Here is a 17,266-nt window from a genome sequence, read left to right as displayed (position 1 = left end):
TTGTACTTGATGTTGGGACATTATGCTACTGAGCTGTTGGCTTGCCTGGCTTCTGAAACTCTTCTGGGGCTGGTTGCGCTCGCACTGTTTACGATGTTCCTGCAGCGTGTGAGCGGCTCTTTGCTGTTACATGGGCACTTTATCTAGCACTGAGAAGGAAAGTTCTGGATGCCATGGCCTTGCTCATTTCCTGTCACATGTCTCATGCCTTGGTTCTCCGTTCGTATATCCATATTATATGTGGACATGTTCCATGTAGCGAGTCACTCCTCACGGTACGAAGTCGAGATGTACGTAGCATCCGGCTCTCCCCCTATTTCCATGGTCCCTAATAGGCTTGCAGACTCAGATTGCACGTTGAAATCGCAAGCTGCGTCTTCATACACTACCAGGTTTTTGTGTAATACTCGTTCTAGACCATCTTTCTAACGAGAGCAGACGCACTGCACGCCTGTGATTAGTGATGTGTAGCGAGCGCTGCCGTATCTGCATGGACCCGCGTAGAGCCAGCTACCGCTAGCATCTCTGCTGCGAAAAACGCGAGACTAAGACGGGCAAGGGAGGGTGGTGGCGACTCACCGTATCTTGACCGGAAGTTGAAGGTATGTGCTACTGCTACTGCGTCTGTCCCAGTTCGAACGGACCTCAGTGTTCGAGTATGCTGGCTGTCCTTTTGCCACAAAGTGGGCTTTGACGGTCCAGGTCTATTGGCTTGCTCGTATGTGGAGAGCAAGCATACTTACCACAGCGACACATTCGCTTACCTCGCGGTTTCTACCAAATAGAAGTTAGCATCACTCGTACTCATCACACAAAGAGAAGAATGTTCCATGTCCGCATCCTGAAGTCGAAGCATCATAGACACCCAGTTCCACCTGAAGCTGCCCCTCCTGGCGATCGATCAGGAAGGAGGGCAAAGAAGAAAGACTTGTCACAGTGACCGTCCGGGTTATCATCGGGTAAACCCCCCAACATTCCACATACGTTCAGCCCTAGCTAGCCTACAGCCAGCCATGCGGCACGTGCCGTCCATGGCGATCTGCCCACTGCCAACCATGATTGTATTGGACGGAAGAATACTTCCGCCATGCGCCCCAGTGGCGATTCTAGAAGAAGCTGAAGGTGTTGTGCATGAAGGATATCGTAGATCGGGTGCTGATCGACGAGCTGCCTGGGCATGAATGCGGGTTCCGACTTGCTTTTTTAAGGCAGCATACCATGAGTTTGGTATAGCTCCGCAAAAGTAAGTCTTTCGCTCTTGAGACGAGGATGAGCGTTTCGATGTTATCGATGTTAGCGGTTTTCTCGATTTTTAGTATGTCATCCGACTACAAGCTGCGGTGCGAGATGCTGTGTGGTGTGACTGTAACGTGGATAGACAGCTGCACACTTATCCACACACAGGGTTCCTCGCACCTAGCTACCCATGCAAGACTGTACCAGATCCCGAGCGAGTCTATTCGTACTACGCCCATTACTGTATGTAGCTTTCCATGCTTGTGTAAGGATACGAGGCTCGGGTAGCACGGCGCAATCGGACATGGATTCGACTGTATGCGCAGTCAATCGAACCTAGAAGGGACGTGAGTTAATCAGATAGCGCCCTTTGCGGGGTTGAATACGAATGTCGTACAGCAAAACTGTACCATCTTTCTTTTATCTTGATGAATAGGCTGGTGATAACCTAGGATCTGGGTTGCGGTTCGGGTAGGGCGTGCAGATGGGGTGAAGCAGGCATATACGTTGCACGATGTGCACTCGAGTAAGGCAGGATCTGCGCAAGAAAGGCCGTTTGAGATGGTCTGGATGCGAGCCTTGAACGGAGATTTCGTAGACCGGAACGTCTCCGGATCGTCGAGACACCATTCCAATCACATCTGGGGCGGGAAAATGCGACTGGTCGAGCGGAACGGTGCGAAGCGCAATGCGACGATTCGCCTTGTACATCCCTCTCCATTTCTTATCTGGTAAAACAATTTATGGTGTAGAGTCTACCGCCGTAAATCTTGCCCACAACAAGACCAAGATTTCTCGGGTTTTGTCAGTCTCGCTAAAGATGTCGAGACTGCCAGTGAGAAGTATGGTAGGCTCGGTGATTGGAACTATCTCGCTTTCCTTCTTTGCTCTGCGTGTAAGCCTTGCTCTTCTTGATCGGCACCATGGGAAACTGGGAAGATCTTCATCTCGGCTTCCAGAGGCGGCTGCCCTCTTCCTCTCTTTGCTCAGGATTGGCTCTGCTTGACCTCGTCCAGCCTTTCTTGATCTGGTCCTTAGTCGAAGAAGCTGGAGCGCTGAGACTATCATTCAGGTTGGCGGGGTTGCGTTGTTTCATATTTGGTGAGGCAGATTTCCGTCAGAGGTAGGAGAGATACGAACCTGGAGCTGTGCTGTATGTGAGCGTTGGCTTCTACCAACATTCAATGTATGCCTGTGAATTGCCACCGCTGCTACGAACTGCCAAGACTGTGAGTTATCTCGTCCTGGCAAGAATCCGTTTCGCTGTCATCGCATCGTCGTCGATAGGCGAAAGCAAGTGGCCCAAGTCAATACGGTCGCCTTGCTGGCGAGTCGAATCGTGAACGACAGGTGGCGCCCGTTGGATTTGTCGCGCAATGTTCCTCAAACTTTGTTATGTGATTAAGTGATAGAGGCGCTTTCACCCAAATGTGTTGTTGGAGGTTGGTGGTGGCCGGGGGGTTTGCTTAGTGTTGTGATCGAACCGAGGAAACATCAACACGTCGCGACTACCCAGCGCCACGAGGAGCAATACACGATGCACTCAACCAGCAACTTCAGCTCCGGACGCCATGAACGGGGCCGAAACACGGATATACGGTGAATCGCATACGACGGGCCAGCTCCCCACGCCTTCCTCGACGCCTGAACCGGACGATGTGGCACCTCCGAGTGCCCGCCGCGCCCATGAAGCCAAAAGTGAGGAACCACTACAGAACATGACGAATGGCGCCAAAGCCGAGCCAAACAGCGCAATCAGCTCCAGTGCGCCAAGCAGGAGGCCCAGTGTGCACGAAGAAGCTGTCCTCTCGGACACCAGCGAGAAGATACGGCCTATCAAGCGGCCTGGAGATGGGCGGCGGAGGAGCAGCGTGTCGGAGCACGAGAAGATACTCAAACTCAGTCCCCGCCAGATTCAGGAACTCACGAGCGAACCTGCGAGCATTCCCATCCGAGCAGCCACGCCGATTCTCGAAGACGACCTGGAAGACGCCACACCGCTGGAAGTTGGGGATGGGCAGGGCAACAACAAGCTCTTGGGTGTCGTGCTGGAGCGACCGGTAGAGCTAAATGGCGAGGCTAGGAGAGAGAAGGGCTCCAGAGGACGGGATGGTCCACGAGAGAAGGAAGTCGTTCTGATCAAGACACCTGCAACCGAATTGCGCAACGGCCGCCCGGTGCTTTCCTCACGATCCGTTACCACGCCCTCGCTCGTACGAAGAACCACGTCAAGGTCGCGATCCCGAACACATAACCAGACACAAGAGACAGAGGACCGGCGGCATGGCAGGCATATTCCTCCGCCATTGAGTCTGGACCATAGAGATGGCGCGTCCAAGGGCCAAGATCGACATAAGGAGACACGTGAGATACGCGAGCAGGTTTCTCCGACACCAATTGCTCTTCCGCTACCCCCAATGTCGATGCCCACATTTCTCTCATTGGAACTCTCCGCGAGCCGCCCCTCTCCACTGTACATATATCGCCCAGCGACGACAGACTTTCCTTACGAATCATCTGAGATTAAGTACGAGCGGTTGCTCAACTTCCTGAGGATACCGCTGAAGATCGAGGGCATACTGGGCTTTGGAGCACTTGCTTGTCTGGATGCATGGATGCACGTCTTGACAATTCTGCCCCTCCGCTTCTTGCTCGCCATTGCAATTTTGGTCAAATGGTGGGGCTCGGTCATCGTGAAAGAGTTTCGCGATCTTTGGGCTTTTGTCTACGATGGTCTTCCTCGCCTCTGGCAGCGCAGGAAGCAGACTGATGGCCCTACGCCCTTACCAACTCCTGCCGAGGAGGTGCCTCCGTCCATGTCGCGGAAGCCATCTTCCTCAACTGTTCCCTCAGCGAGCACCACAGCTAGACAGAATCCTCAGACGTCTACGACATTCAAGTTCCCAGACATGAATGAGCTCAGAGCGCGCCGGCCTCGAAACTCCCGATTCCGTCACCGCCGTACCAAGTCAACGCCTTCTACGCTACAACCAAGCCACAAAGCAGACATACTGAAAGGTCTACTGGTCATTGCCAGCTGCTTCGTTCTGATGCGTTTCGATGCCAGTCGCATGTACCATGGCATTCGTGGACAGTCAGCCATCAAGCTCTACGTAATATACAACGTCCTCGAGGTCTGTGATCGCCTGCTCTCAGCCGTCGGTCAAGATGTGCTGGAATGCCTCTTTTCCCGCGAGACACTAGATCGCAATCCCGACGGCAGGAGCAAGGTCCTCCGTCCATTTGGGATGTTTGCACTCGCATTGGTATACACTGTCGCCCATGCTACAGCGCTATTTTACCAAGTAATTACGCTGAACGTTGCCGTCAACTCCTATTCCAACGCACTACTGACGCTCTTGATGTCCAACCAATTCGTCGAGATCAAGGGCACGGTGTTCAAGAAGTTTGAAAAGGAGAACCTTTTCCAGATCACATGCGCAGACATTGTAGAGCGCTTCCAGCTCTGGCTCATGCTTCTCATCATCGCTATGCGTAATGTTGTCGAGGTTGGTGGCTTGAGCATTCAAAGCAGCGACACATCTTGGACAGCCATGTTTACTGGATCTGCTAATGTGTCTTCTGCGACCGCGTTCAAGGCTACGAGTATTATACCTATGAGTTTTACCATCTTTCCGAAGTACATCGCGCAGGTACTCAATCCATTTCTGCTGGTATTGGGCAGCGAGATGTTTGTCGACTGGCTGAAGCATGCGTACATCACCAAGTTCAATCAGTACAAGCCAGAGGTGTATAGCAAGTTCTTCGACGTTCTGGCAAAGGACTACTATTCTAATGTAAGCCATCTCTATCTTCTACAGCATGCTCACTAACACCTCACAGGCCTTTGCTGATGCGGACTTGACACGACGTCTTGGTTTGCCAGTCATACCGCTATCCTGTCTCTTCATCCGTGCTGCCATCCAGACCTACCACATGTTTATCGCCATGCACATGCCGCCTCCCCTGCATACAACATCCACATCCTTGTCTTCGGACCCGACATCCTCCCCCACAACGACCGCAGCACTAGCCCACATCGACCACGTCTTCCGCCGCGCTCTAGGCCGCTCTTCCTTCGGCGCCGGCATCCCCTCCCAAGCCTGGTACAACCCCCTCTCTTACACCCTCGACGACCTCATCGCCGGCTCCACCATGCTAATCGTCTTTCTTGTTGGCTACCTCATCTTCCTCGCTTTCAAACTCATCCTCGGCATGCTCCTCCTATCCGTGAGCCGCAAACGGTACTACGGTATGCAGGAACGGGAGAAGATGAACGTCGAAACGGGGGGTAAGAGGATCGGGGGCTGGGGCGTTGTGGATGTCGATGAGGAGAAGAGGAAGGTGATATATGATGATGATCCTGAGACGCTGAAGAGGTTGAGGGAGAGGGATGAGAAAGGTAGGAAGAAGGAGCAGGAGGAAAGGGAGAGGGGGACCAGCTTTGGGCATGTTAGTCGGTATGCCATGGTTGCTAAGAGGATTTGGTGATTTTAGGTTGTTATAGGTTCCAAATCATCTTGGCTCATTGTAATGTTATTCAAGATCATGTCCATTCCTCCACCGAGTGACTGCTCTATTGGAGAGCACTTCGCAACGATACCTTCATTTAGGTGAGGGGCTGCATACCAGCGGGAAACCCTGCCGAGGTTATATTGATGTTGCAGCACGCTAGCGGCAGCGGCACGACTCTCGATCCGCAACGGCCGCAACGGCCGCAACATCCCCAACAACATATCTACACTGATCAGAAACCTTTTCATTGGAATTCCGCCATCTCAAAATCACCACACTAAATCAGCGTTACCTCCCACAAACACCATCTTGACACTTTCGCCTCATCAACACACCTCGATTCGTTGCATCCAACTACACCACCCAAAGATGGCCGGCCAACCCATTCCCCCACAAAAGCCCTTCATGGAGCAACTAGCCCTACGTCAAACCGGCGAAAACGAATTCGAAATGATCAACCTGCCACAGAAAATGGGTAATCCACTGGACATTGCATACGGCGGCTACACCATCGCCGTAGCATGCAAAGCAGCCTGTCTCACCGTACCAGACGGCTACAATCTCTACTCCCTACAAGGAAACTACCTTGGCCCAGCATACACCGACCGACCCCTCCGCGCCAGCGTACGAGTAATACGCCAAACCCGAACGTTCGCAACGCGCCAAGTCGAAGTAAGCCAAACGGCCTCTACCAAAGAAGGACAGAAAGAAGAGAGCAGAATATGCCTCCTCGCAACCGCCGACTTCATAATCAGCTCGCCCACGTCGCTACTATCCTACTCCCCCACCCCCATGCATAACCACCCCAACTGGCGTGACTGTCCCACGCCCGCCTCGGCATTTTCCGCGCTGGTTGCGGAAGGCAAAGTATCGAAAAAACTGCTGCAACACCATGAAAAGGGTTTCCACCTCCTCTCCCACCTTTACGACCAACGCCTCGTCCCAGACAGCATCTTCACCCAAAACCTGTACGGCATCGCCGCCTCAGCACCCCACACACAAGACAGCCTCCCCCCTTCCACACGCACAACCGCAGACTGGATCCGCAACAAAGACGCGCTCCCCACACCCACAGACAACATGACATCCCTAACCTTCCTCATGGATCTGGGCATTGCCTTCTTGCCGTTGTCGTTTAATCATTTGTGGTTTGGGGATGCGAGTGCGGTGTCTAGTCTTGATTTTTCGCTGAGGATCTTTGTGGATATGAAGGATTTGAAACTGGATGAGGGGTGGTTGCTCAGGGAGTTGAAGAGTCAGGTTGCGGGAGAGGGGAGAAGTTTTGGGGAAGGCTGGGTTTGGGATGAGGGGGGGAGGTGTGTGGCTACTATGAGTCAGCAGTGTATTCTGAGGCCGCTGGCGAAGAAGAAGGGGGAGGGGCGGGGGAAGTTGTGAGGTTGCTATTGGGAAATGGGTTGGAGAAGAGAGTGTAAGGGCTATGTAGCAGATGAAGTCTAGACGTGCACGTGTGCAAAGCAGAAGATGTGGATTCTGTAACTAAGGCGCGATGAAGATGGGGTAGAGGACGATTTATATAGATTTTAATTATATTAGTTGTATGCTAAAGCGCTAAAAGACATTGTGATTGTAAAACTAGGTTGAAATTTTCTGTATGGATCTATGCGTGGATACACTATGGATGTTTAGGCTGCAAATCCTACTATAACTTCCACTCTCATGCGGTACAGGAGAACGTAGATAGCAAGAAAGGCTTGCTCAGACGTGCCGTCGGATGTCTCGATAAGCTCATCAGCACTACCCCAGGCCGTCCCGCAACGTTCAAGATATATTTGGGTAGAATCGGACCGACGGATCTATGCGGAGGGAAGACGCAATAGTAAGCCGGAACCGATCGTGTCCTCGACTTTGAATGCTACGACACAGATGGATTTCTCACGTCTCGGTAGTCTTGGACAAATCCGGCGGGTTGATCCTGCTTTCGTTGCCTGTCTTGATGCACTCAGCGATTCGGGTAAGAACATCGCCATGTCGATTCTTCGGTAGCAGGCTCGACGGGCTGCACAGCATACGACCGGTAGGAATGGACGAACGTCTGAGTAAGGGTGCTACCGTTATATAGGCTCCAGTGTCGCACTCTTGGCCATCTTATTGTATTCGCGATAAGTTGGGCAACGGCTGGCCGCACTGATTATGTTGAATCGCTGCCTGACGCCCTGTTGCAAGAAAATCGTCAGATGGTTGAGTGGGACGGTGCGTCTGCAGATAAGAGGCCAAGTACTGACTGAACCTATCGCAAGTCCAGCAACTCGATCGATGGCTTGATGGCTGCCTAGATGACTGTGAGTGGTATAATATTACCCGGGGCGTAACATGCCAACGCTGACCGGCACAAAGCAGTCGTAAGATGCACACCGTTTAAACGGCATACAGCGAGCTGGACAAAGCGCGCACAGTCAGCAATACATACCAACAACGTACCGCGCGCGCATTTGAGGTATATGGCGACAGATCAGCCCCCGGCGATCGGAAAGGCCAAGATCCGCCATCCTCGCCGTATCCCGCGGACCAACAAGCTCACAGACCCTCTCGAGCGGCACGACGATAAGCAGCGGCAGTCAGCAGTGGAGATTCCAGAATCAGTATCGAGAATCAACGGGACCCGGAACCCTTTTGAACCATCACCGTGCCGCGCACATGGCAGCTGTCAAGGTAGGGCTGAACATCATCCGTGGGACCGGAAGGCGCTACATCCGCCGCCGAAGCCGCGCTAGAAAGGTCGTGCAATCGCGCAAGCCACCACAACACCACGGCAGGTCGAGCCGGATGCAGCAACCAACCCCGAGCAGATGCCACGCAACCACTCCGGGGGCTGGATCCACTCTGGCTTCACCCTGAATCTCGCGATTTGCGATTTTCGTCCGCTGTGCTTGTGCGAGGGAGGGTTCCGGGGCTCTTTCGTTTGGGAGGGGCGTACCGGGGTGCGTTTGATTGGCGCGGTATGCAAGTATGCGCAGGGGAAACGGAGATGCACGACGTCAAGATAAGGTACATCGTTGATGTGGTTGTTTCTGTTGGTTGCCTGCAGTGTTGCGATGGCGTATGCAGCCTCCGATTACCTGAGACAGTCAACTGTAAGACATTGTTTTTCTCTAGGGGTTTGGCGGGATTCGCTTTCTCTTTCGCTTATTGCAGAGGGCAAATGGGCTGCATGTGAGGCTTGGCCAAGGCTTAGGGGCAGCCGCGGGCAGTGGTCGGACGAACTAGCTCGGATATGGTGCTGTATACAGCGTACAGTATACAGTAGGCGATGCAGGTTCCACTGCTGTGGTTACCAAAGAGCATTCAGAGCCGCATGGCCGAACGGCGATCGTCGTCGACGGACGTAGCTTTGTTCGGACCGTTCTTCGCGAAACGACAGTGGTGGACGTAGAATGAGTCGAAATCGCGTGGCCGTAGTGTGCGGGCGGTGATTGGCTGGTGGACCTTCTGGATATCGTATGCACCGTATCCGAGATGTGGTACTAGCACCTTCTCGGTGCAAGCGAGCACCAGCGCGCCGGGCAGGCAGCCCATCCGTCTCCGGTTCGCAAGCCAAGCCGTCAGTCCGCCGCCCGCTGGACCAAATCCTTTACTGGGGCGGCGGCCTGGGTCCTCATTAGCAGTAGCTGCTCCTACCTTTATTATCATCTACCCCATCCCCCTGGCCTTTGTTGTCCCTGCCATACAAACTCTACTACCTTTTTTAATACTTGTCCCTCTTTGCATTTCTCCTTCGCCTGACTAATCTCTGCCCCCAAGCGGCGATCTATCGCCCACCATGAGTCTAGTCGGCAATTTCACAACCAACATGGACCGCGAGGCTGTATCCGGTGGCGTTCCACCACCAGAGATGGCGGGCAGACAACCCTCTCACTACAACGACAACGAGCAAGCAGAATCAGATGCATCGACAATAGCAGCTGTCGAGGGCTCGCCAAGGAGTAACAACAACCACACCGACCACAAGGATGGATCTTACAACACACATGACGCCGACGAAATCGCCGAGGCTGCTCGGAGAGAAGAGGCGGTTCACCAATTGGCCCGCAGACTTACCTCGCAGAGTCAACAATCTTCAGCAAACCAAAACCCCTTCAACGCGGCACCCAATTCCGCTCTGGATCCCAACGGCGAGCACTTCAACGCACGAGCATGGACCAAGGCTATGCTAAACCTACAGCTAAACGACGAGAATGCACCCCCTACACGAACTGCTGGTGTATCTTTCCGCGATCTCAACGTCCATGGTTTCGGAACTGATACCGATTACCAGAAGACTGTTGGTAACGTGTGGTTAGATGGACCTGCGCTTGTCAAGAAAATCATGGGCGACAAGGGCCGCAAGATCGACATTCTGCAGCACTGTGATGGCCTAGTCGAGGCTGGCGAGATGTTGGTCGTTCTTGGACCTCCTGGATCTGGTTGCTCGACTTTCCTCAAGACTATTACTGGAGAGACGCACGGTTTTGTCGTCGACTCAAGCTCGCACATCAACTACCAGGGTGTCAGCCCGGAGCTCATGAACAAGAACTACCGCGGTGAAGCCATCTACACTGCCGAAGTCGATGTTCATTTCCCCATGATGACCGTTGGAGAGACTCTTTACTTTGCTGCTCAAGCACGTCGGCCAAGGAACATCCCCGGTGGCGTCAGTGTACAGCAGTACGCCGAGCACCAGCGCGATGTCATCATGGCTTTGTACGGAATTTCCCACACTGTCAACACTCGCGTTGGTAACGACTTCCTTCGCGGTGTCTCTGGTGGAGAGCGAAAGCGTGTTACCATTGCCGAAGCCTCCCTCAGCAGAGCGCCACTGCAAGCGTGGGACAATTCCACCCGTGGTCTTGATTCCGCCAACGCCATCGAGTTCTGTAAGACCCTCCGCATGGAGACTGAGATCAACGGCACCACTGCCTGTGTTGCCATCTACCAGGCACCCCAGGCTGCCTACGACCTCTTCGACAAAGTACTTGTGCTCTACGAAGGTCGCCAAATCTTTTTCGGAAAGACCACCGACGCGAAGGCCTTCTTCGTCAACATGGGCTTCCTCTGCCCTGACCGTCAGACCGATGCCGATTTCTTGACTTCCATGACCAGTCCTTTGGAGCGTATTGTTCGTGAGGGATTCGAGAACCGTGTCCCACGCACTCCGGATGAGTTCGCGCAGCGTTGGGCCGAGTCCGCAGAGCGAGCAGCTCTCCTACAAGAGATCGAAGCTTACGAGCAAAAGTACCCCATTGGTGGCGAGGCCGGCCAGCGCTTCAAAGAGTCGCGCCAGCTCCAGAAGGCTAAGGGTCAACGCGAGAAGTCTCCTTACACTCTCTCGTACATGCAGCAGGTGAAGCTTTGCTTGTGGCGAGGCTTCGTTCGCTTGAAGGCTGACCCCAGTATCACCATCACGCAACTCATCGCCAATTCCATCATGGGTCTTGTCATCTCGTCCGTCTTCTTCAACCTCCAGCCTACTACTTCGAGTTTCTACTCTCGATCCGCCCTTCTCTTCTTCGCCATCCTGATGAACGCTTTCGGTTCCGCCCTCGAGATCCTGACGCTTTACGCTCAACGTCCCATTGTCGAAAAGCACTCTCGTTACGCCCTGTACCACCCGTCCGCTGAAGCCTTTGCCAGTATGTTGACCGACATGCCATACAAGATTGTCAATTCCATCACCTTCAACTTGGTCCTGTATTTCATGACGAACCTCCGACGAGAGCCCGGCAACTTCTTCTTCTTCGTCCTCATCTCCTTCACATTGACGCTCGTCATGTCCATGTTCTTCCGTTCTATCGCCTCTCTGTCCCGCTCTCTTGTTCAGGCTCTCGCACCCGCCGCCATCCTCATCCTGGGTCTCGTCATGTACACTGGTTTCGCTATCCCTCCCAGCTACATGCTGGGCTGGTCCAAGTGGATCCGCTACATCAACCCTGTCAGTTACGGTTTCGAGGCGCTCATGGTCAACGAATTCCACAACAGGCAATTCGAGTGCAATGAGTTCATTCCTTTCGGCACCGGCTACGAAAACGTTTCTGGTACTCAACAAGCTTGCAGGACCATCGGCTCTGTTCCCGGTCAGCCCTTTGTCAGTGGTGATGCTTACATCAACTCGGCCTTCAACTACTACGCAAAGAACAAGTGGCGCAACTTCGGAATCATGTGGGTCTTCATGTTCGGTCTCATGGGTGTCTACCTCGCTGGTACTGAATTCATCACCGCCAAGAAGTCCAAGGGTGAAGTCCTTGTCTTCCAGCGTAGCCACAAACTCCCTGCGCCCAAGAGCAAGTCCGAAGAGGATTTGGAAGCAGCTGCCCCTGCACGCAACGTCTCTGTTCAGAACAATGGCTCTGACGACATCGCCATCATCGAACGCCAAACCGCCATCTTCCAGTGGGAGGACGTCTGCTACGATATCACTATCAAGAAGGAGCCTCGTCGTATCCTCGACCACGTTGATGGATGGGTCAAGCCGGGTACCTTGACCGCGCTCATGGGTGTCTCTGGTGCTGGTAAAACGACTCTTCTAGATTGCTTAGCTACACGTACCACTATGGGTGTCATTACCGGTCAGATGCTGGTCGATGGCAAGCCTCGTGACGACTCTTTCCAGCGCAAGACAGGTATGTCTCCCTACTATCGCTAACATTCGGAACACACACTAACTTCGCATTCAGGCTACGCTCAGCAGCAAGATCTCCATCTCTCCACCTCGACCGTCCGTGAAGCGCTCACCTTCTCCGCCGTCCTCCGTCAACCCGCACACATCTCTCGTCAAGAGAAGGTCGAATACGTCGAGGAGGTTATCAAGCTTCTGGAGATGACTGAATACGCTGATGCCATCGTCGGTGTCCCCGGTGAAGGTCTCAACGTTGAGCAGCGCAAGCGTCTTACCATCGGTGTGGAACTGGCTGCTAAGCCTGCTCTTCTTCTCTTCTTGGACGAGCCCACCTCTGGACTGGACTCGCAAACCTCTTGGGCCATTCTCGATCTCTTGGACAAGTTGAAGAAGAACGGTCAGGCTATTCTTTGCACTATCCACCAGCCTAGTGCCATGTTGTTCCAACGTTTCGATCGTCTTCTCTTCTTGGCCCGTGGTGGACGCACTGTCTACTATGGAGATGTCGGCGAAAACTCGCACGTCCTCGTCGACTACTTCGTTCGCAACGGCGGTCCTCCTTGCCCGCCTGCCGCCAACCCCGCTGAATGGATGTTGGAAGTCATTGGTGCCGCTCCCGGTTCACACACAGACATCGACTGGCACCAGACCTGGCGCAACTCCCCCGAGTACCGTGAGGTCAAGCGCCATCTCGCTGAGCTCAAGTCCGAACGTGGCCAAGCCGAAGCTCTTCAACGCACCATGTCTGCTCAAAAGCGAGAGGACAAGGCTGCGTACCGCGAGTTCGCCGCACCTTTCATGGTTCAACTTCGTGAGACCATGTCCCGTGTCTGGACGCAGTACTGGCGCACACCCTCGTACATCTACTCCAAGACCTTCCTCTGCACGCTCTCGGCCCTCTTCATCGGTTTCTCTCTCTTCCAGATGCCCAACACGCAGACTGGTCTCCAGAACCAAATGTTCGGTATCTTCATGTTGCTGACGATCTTCGGTCAATTGGTCCAACAGATCATGCCTCACTTCGTCACTCAGCGTGCTCTGTATGAGGTCCGCGAACGACCCAGTAAGACCTACTCCTGGAAAGCATTCATGATCTCCAACATCGCCGTCGAACTACCCTGGAACTCGCTCATGGCCGTCATCATCTACTTCTGCTGGTACTACCCCATTGGCCTGTACAACAACGCCGCGCAAACCGACTCCGTCACCTACCGCGGTTTCCAGTTCTTCCTCTTTGTCTGGATGTTCCTGATCTTCACGTCGACATTCACCCACATGGTCATCGCTGGTATTGACTCGGCTGAGACTGGTGGCAACATTGCCAACTTGATGTTCTCGCTCTGCTTGATCTTCTGTGGTGTCCTTGCCCAGCCTTCCACCTTCCCCCGCTTCTGGATCTTCATGTACCGCGTCTCGCCCTTTACGTACATGGTGTCTGGTTTGTTGTCTACCGGCCTCGCCAACGCCAATGTGCAGTGCGCGGAGAACGAATTGATCCACTTCGACCCTCGCGATGGCGAATCCTGCGGCCAATACATTGAGACATGGAAATCATCTGCCGGTGGTAAGATGCAAAACCCCGATGCCATGATCGACTGCAACTTCTGCGCTATCGAGGACACCAATGTTTTCCTGCGCAGCATCTCTTCCGACTACGGCACCGCTTGGCGCAACTTTGGGTAAGTCACTTTGATTCACATCTTACATTTTGAACCTGTTGCTAACTCTACTTCACAGTATCCTCTGGGTCTACGTCATCTTCAACATCGTCGGCGCCCTTGCCTTCTACTACCTCCTCCGCATGCCCAAGCCCAAGAAGGAGAAGAAAGACAAGAAGGAAGTCGGTGCCCATGCAGGCGCCGTCAAGGAAGAACATCTCGACCAGCCCTCGCACGTCGGCAGCAGCCTCAACTCCAACACCGAGCAACACACGGAGAAGAACACCGAAACCGCGCGGTACGCTTCCATAACCGGAACAACCACGCCACCGCCGGCACACGAGATCTCAGAAAAAGCATAATTGTCCTTCATGACCCTGCTTTGCTGTTTTTCGTTCTCTCGTTTTGATGGGCGTTCTCGCTGTATGACGACAATTAGTTGTGTACATGTTTTGTCCGATGTCGTTTATACATGATTTTTCAAGACTTAGATCTACTGTTTCTCATACGCTCAAGCGCTGAGCACATACTTATCAAGCATGTTTTGTTTTCTTACATGTATGTACATACAACCTTACCTAATCCAACAATGGTCCGCTTGCCAGCTTGCGTACCATTACGTTGACATGACTGGAATGATGGACTTGATGAACTTTACTTGAAGTGTTTGTGACTGTAAGAATGTTCTGAACTGCCATGTGCATCACATTATGAAGACAAATAGCGGAATCCATTTAAGCTTCTCTGCAAATAGATACCATCCATCTACGCAACAGTATCACTCTCACTATGTGCCAACAACCCCGCCCTCTCCCCTCTCTCACTCCCCACGCTCCTCCAGACCGGCTCCTCAGCCCTCCCCATCTCAATCCGCCGCGCAGCTACAAACCCCCAATGCCATGCCAACCCGCTCACGAACCCAACCGCATCATTCTTAAACGTCAGCAGCGCAGCCACCGTAACAAGCATAACCATCCACCTCTCCTTCCTCTCCCGTTCATCCAGCTCCTTCACCCTCTTCCCATCCCACGTCATATCCCTCTCCAACACCCTCAAATCCCTCGCATCGGTATTGATACTCTCTCCCACTTTCGCTAGCTCCACGCCCGCAGCCAGAACCAGCACACCCAAGAGTGCCTTGGGTATATCATGTAATGTGCTGATAATCGCATCTGCTTTCCAAAACGCAATAAGCCCAAGCATGAACTTGACACATCCTAGGAAGATTATACTACTCCCGCTCCTAGCACCGAATCGGAACTGGCCGGCCAGTCCACCGGAACCGTGGCACGCGGGCATGGCGCCGAACCAGCAGCCGAGCAGATTGATAGCCGCGACTGAGATGCCTAGTTCCGTTACGGTGGGGGCGGCGGGGTAAGGGGGCGAGGGCAGGAGGTCAGAAGATAGTGCTGAGGCGGCGATGACGGAGTTGAGTAAGGTGAGCGGGAGTTGACCCAAGGATGCTGTTGTCGTTGCTTCGAGGAAGTCTTTGGCCGAAGGATGGAGGATGGGGATTGCGGCATGTGGTACCTCGACTTTGTCGTTTTGTGGGGATGCAAAGGAGAGGAAGATGCCGATTAGAAAGATTATCATCGCGTAGGGTACGCGGGGGTAGGGGAATGTGCATAGTAAGAGGGTAACTGCTGCGATGGCTACGAAGAGGTTGTCGCCCCACCAGGGACCCGTCCAGGTGAGTGATGACAGGAGTTTTGTCCCTGTGCTTAAGCATAGCGATAGGCCTGCTCCGACTTGAATCCCTTTTACTACTGGAATGGGTGTAACGCGATTCGCCCAGTTAATCAATCCTGTGATGCTGAACACGCCCACGAGTCCCGCGACCACTAGTCCCGCAGCTGCATTCTGTTCCAGCGTGAATTGGCGTGCGATTGCTACTGCTGCGATGGCTTTCATTGGTTGTACTGGTAGTGGGATGCCGAAGGCGAGGCCTGTGAGTACATTTGCTGCGCCGGTGAAGAGGAGGGTTGAGGGGAGCGATATCGAGTTTGTCAGGACGAGGGTTGTCATAAGCGGTAGGAGAGTCCCTAGATCACCCATTGAACCCGATAGTTCGGCCAACGGTTGCGATTTTATCGTCTCGATGTTGTGCAGTTGGGTGCGGCGGAAGCGCCGTGTCGTATTGCGGACTTGCTGGAGGAAAGACATGACTCGACTCGCTGGAAGCTGGACGCTGAAAATGCAGGGACTGAACGCGCAGGAAGGAAATACACAGATGGACAGGCAAAAGGAGATCTAGGGTAACGGGATCATGCTGGCAGAGGAAGTTTGTGTATATCGTGGAAGCGGTGGGCGTAGATGCAAACACGGACATGTCGGGTCCCATTGGTGACAAGTGCTCGATAAGCTGCATGCGCACGCGGAGCAAACGACGTCATTCAGCCTCCATTCAAGGGTCTCGTGAACCACCTCACCGCCTGGACGTACGACGCTACAACGTGTATTTCCTGCGGTGGTGTCTTGAAAGAGACATATGCACATGTACGTGCTCCGCAGGCATCGATGGTTGGGTTAGAAGTTACTGTATAGGGTAATTTGAGGGTTCCGGTGGCCTGCACCAAGGGGCACAGAGGGCACGACGGCGTGCAACGGTTATTGGTTGGAGTGCTAGTTGTCGCGTGGAAAGGGCACGAAAGGGCAGCTGCGATCGATGGTTGTGCCAAAAGTTGCCGAAGAGGGTATGTTGGCTGGTGCGGCCAAGGGCGCGAGGGGCACCGAGGGGCACCGGATCCTCGCTGTAATCGACGGTTTTTTGTGATCTTGCCTAACGTGGGGGTTTCGGGTGGTGAGCTTGCAGGGTATAACGACCCCGCTAGAGTTGTACGAACTGCCATTCTGCTGCCACGGTAATTGATAGAGGTTGGGAAGTTGCCCGACGTAGTTAGATTTGGGTCATGGGCTAGAAGGGGAGAAGGGCACCGTTGCACAGCGGGAATCGATGATTGTTTGGAAGTTGCCTGATTGATGTAGTGCATTTCTTGTACCAAGTGTCTTTTTGACGGGGAAGTAGAAGAATGCATCAGGCAAGAGCACGGGTACCTGTATGTTTTACTTGCTGAGTTCGAGCATTCCAAGCACCAAGTGTACCAGGAATCAACAGATTTCGGTGACATGTCTCGACATTCTCTTTCCTGATGCGGTAGCCACATGCGCACCTAAACAGTACCTTGAACGGGGTTGTTTCTCTTGGCAGCGGTTAAGATTGCTCGTTTGATCAACTCGGAAACTGCTT

General features: G+C 53.4%; 6 protein-coding genes across 6 annotated transcripts; 4 read left to right on the top strand and 2 right to left on the bottom strand.

The window, feature by feature from the left end:
• The first annotated feature begins 2,747 nt into the window (after positions 1 to 2,747).
• Positions 2,748 to 5,869, top strand: BKA58DRAFT_389775 (eukaryotic membrane protein family-domain-containing protein). The gene is made up of 2 exons (XM_046170777.1): positions 2,748 to 5,033; positions 5,080 to 5,869. Exons 1-2 carry the CDS (start codon positions 2,808 to 2,810, stop codon positions 5,725 to 5,727), a joined length of 2,874 nt encoding a protein of 957 aa, XP_046022524.1. The 5' UTR covers positions 2,748 to 2,807; the 3' UTR covers positions 5,728 to 5,869.
• Positions 5,870 to 5,965: 96 nt separating this feature from the next.
• Positions 5,966 to 7,278, top strand: BKA58DRAFT_389774 (thioesterase-like superfamily-domain-containing protein). The gene has a single exon (XM_046170776.1). It carries the CDS (start codon positions 6,121 to 6,123, stop codon positions 7,144 to 7,146), a length of 1,026 nt encoding a protein of 341 aa, XP_046022523.1. The 5' UTR covers positions 5,966 to 6,120; the 3' UTR covers positions 7,147 to 7,278.
• Positions 7,279 to 7,304: 26 nt separating this feature from the next.
• On the top strand, positions 7,305 to 8,626 carry BKA58DRAFT_224366 (uncharacterized protein). The gene is made up of 3 exons (XM_046166313.1): positions 7,305 to 7,808; positions 8,010 to 8,051; positions 8,107 to 8,626. The coding sequence occupies exons 1-3, from the start codon at positions 7,622 to 7,624 to the stop codon at positions 8,481 to 8,483; spliced, it is 606 nt and encodes a 201-aa protein (XP_046022522.1). The 5' UTR covers positions 7,305 to 7,621; the 3' UTR covers positions 8,484 to 8,626.
• Positions 8,627 to 9,333: 707 nt separating this feature from the next.
• Positions 9,334 to 14,690, top strand: BKA58DRAFT_389769 (ABC transporter CDR4). Its single transcript, XM_046170775.1, has 3 exons — positions 9,334 to 12,365; positions 12,420 to 14,040; positions 14,099 to 14,690. Exons 1-3 carry the CDS (start codon positions 9,530 to 9,532, stop codon positions 14,379 to 14,381), a joined length of 4,740 nt encoding a protein of 1,579 aa, XP_046022521.1. The 5' UTR covers positions 9,334 to 9,529; the 3' UTR covers positions 14,382 to 14,690.
• Positions 14,691 to 14,696: 6 nt separating this feature from the next.
• On the bottom strand, positions 14,697 to 16,297 carry BKA58DRAFT_224357 (uncharacterized protein). Its single transcript, XM_046166312.1, has one exon. The coding sequence runs from the start codon at positions 16,180 to 16,182 to the stop codon at positions 14,785 to 14,787; it is 1,398 nt and encodes a 465-aa protein (XP_046022520.1). The 5' UTR covers positions 16,183 to 16,297; the 3' UTR covers positions 14,697 to 14,784.
• Positions 16,298 to 17,252, bottom strand: BKA58DRAFT_224356 (uncharacterized protein). The gene has a single exon (XM_046166311.1). The coding sequence runs from the start codon at positions 17,181 to 17,183 to the stop codon at positions 16,413 to 16,415; it is 771 nt and encodes a 256-aa protein (XP_046022519.1). The 5' UTR covers positions 17,184 to 17,252; the 3' UTR covers positions 16,298 to 16,412.
• Between the last annotated feature and the right edge of the window lie 14 nt (positions 17,253 to 17,266).

Source organism: Alternaria rosae (genome assembly GCF_020736505.1).
Source record: "Alternaria rosae strain MPI-PUGE-AT-0040 chromosome Unknown BKA58scaffold_8, whole genome shotgun sequence".
Classification (NCBI taxonomy): Eukaryota; Fungi; Ascomycota; class Dothideomycetes; order Pleosporales; family Pleosporaceae; genus Alternaria; species Alternaria rosae.
This window is presented reverse-complemented; position numbering and strand designations above follow the sequence as displayed.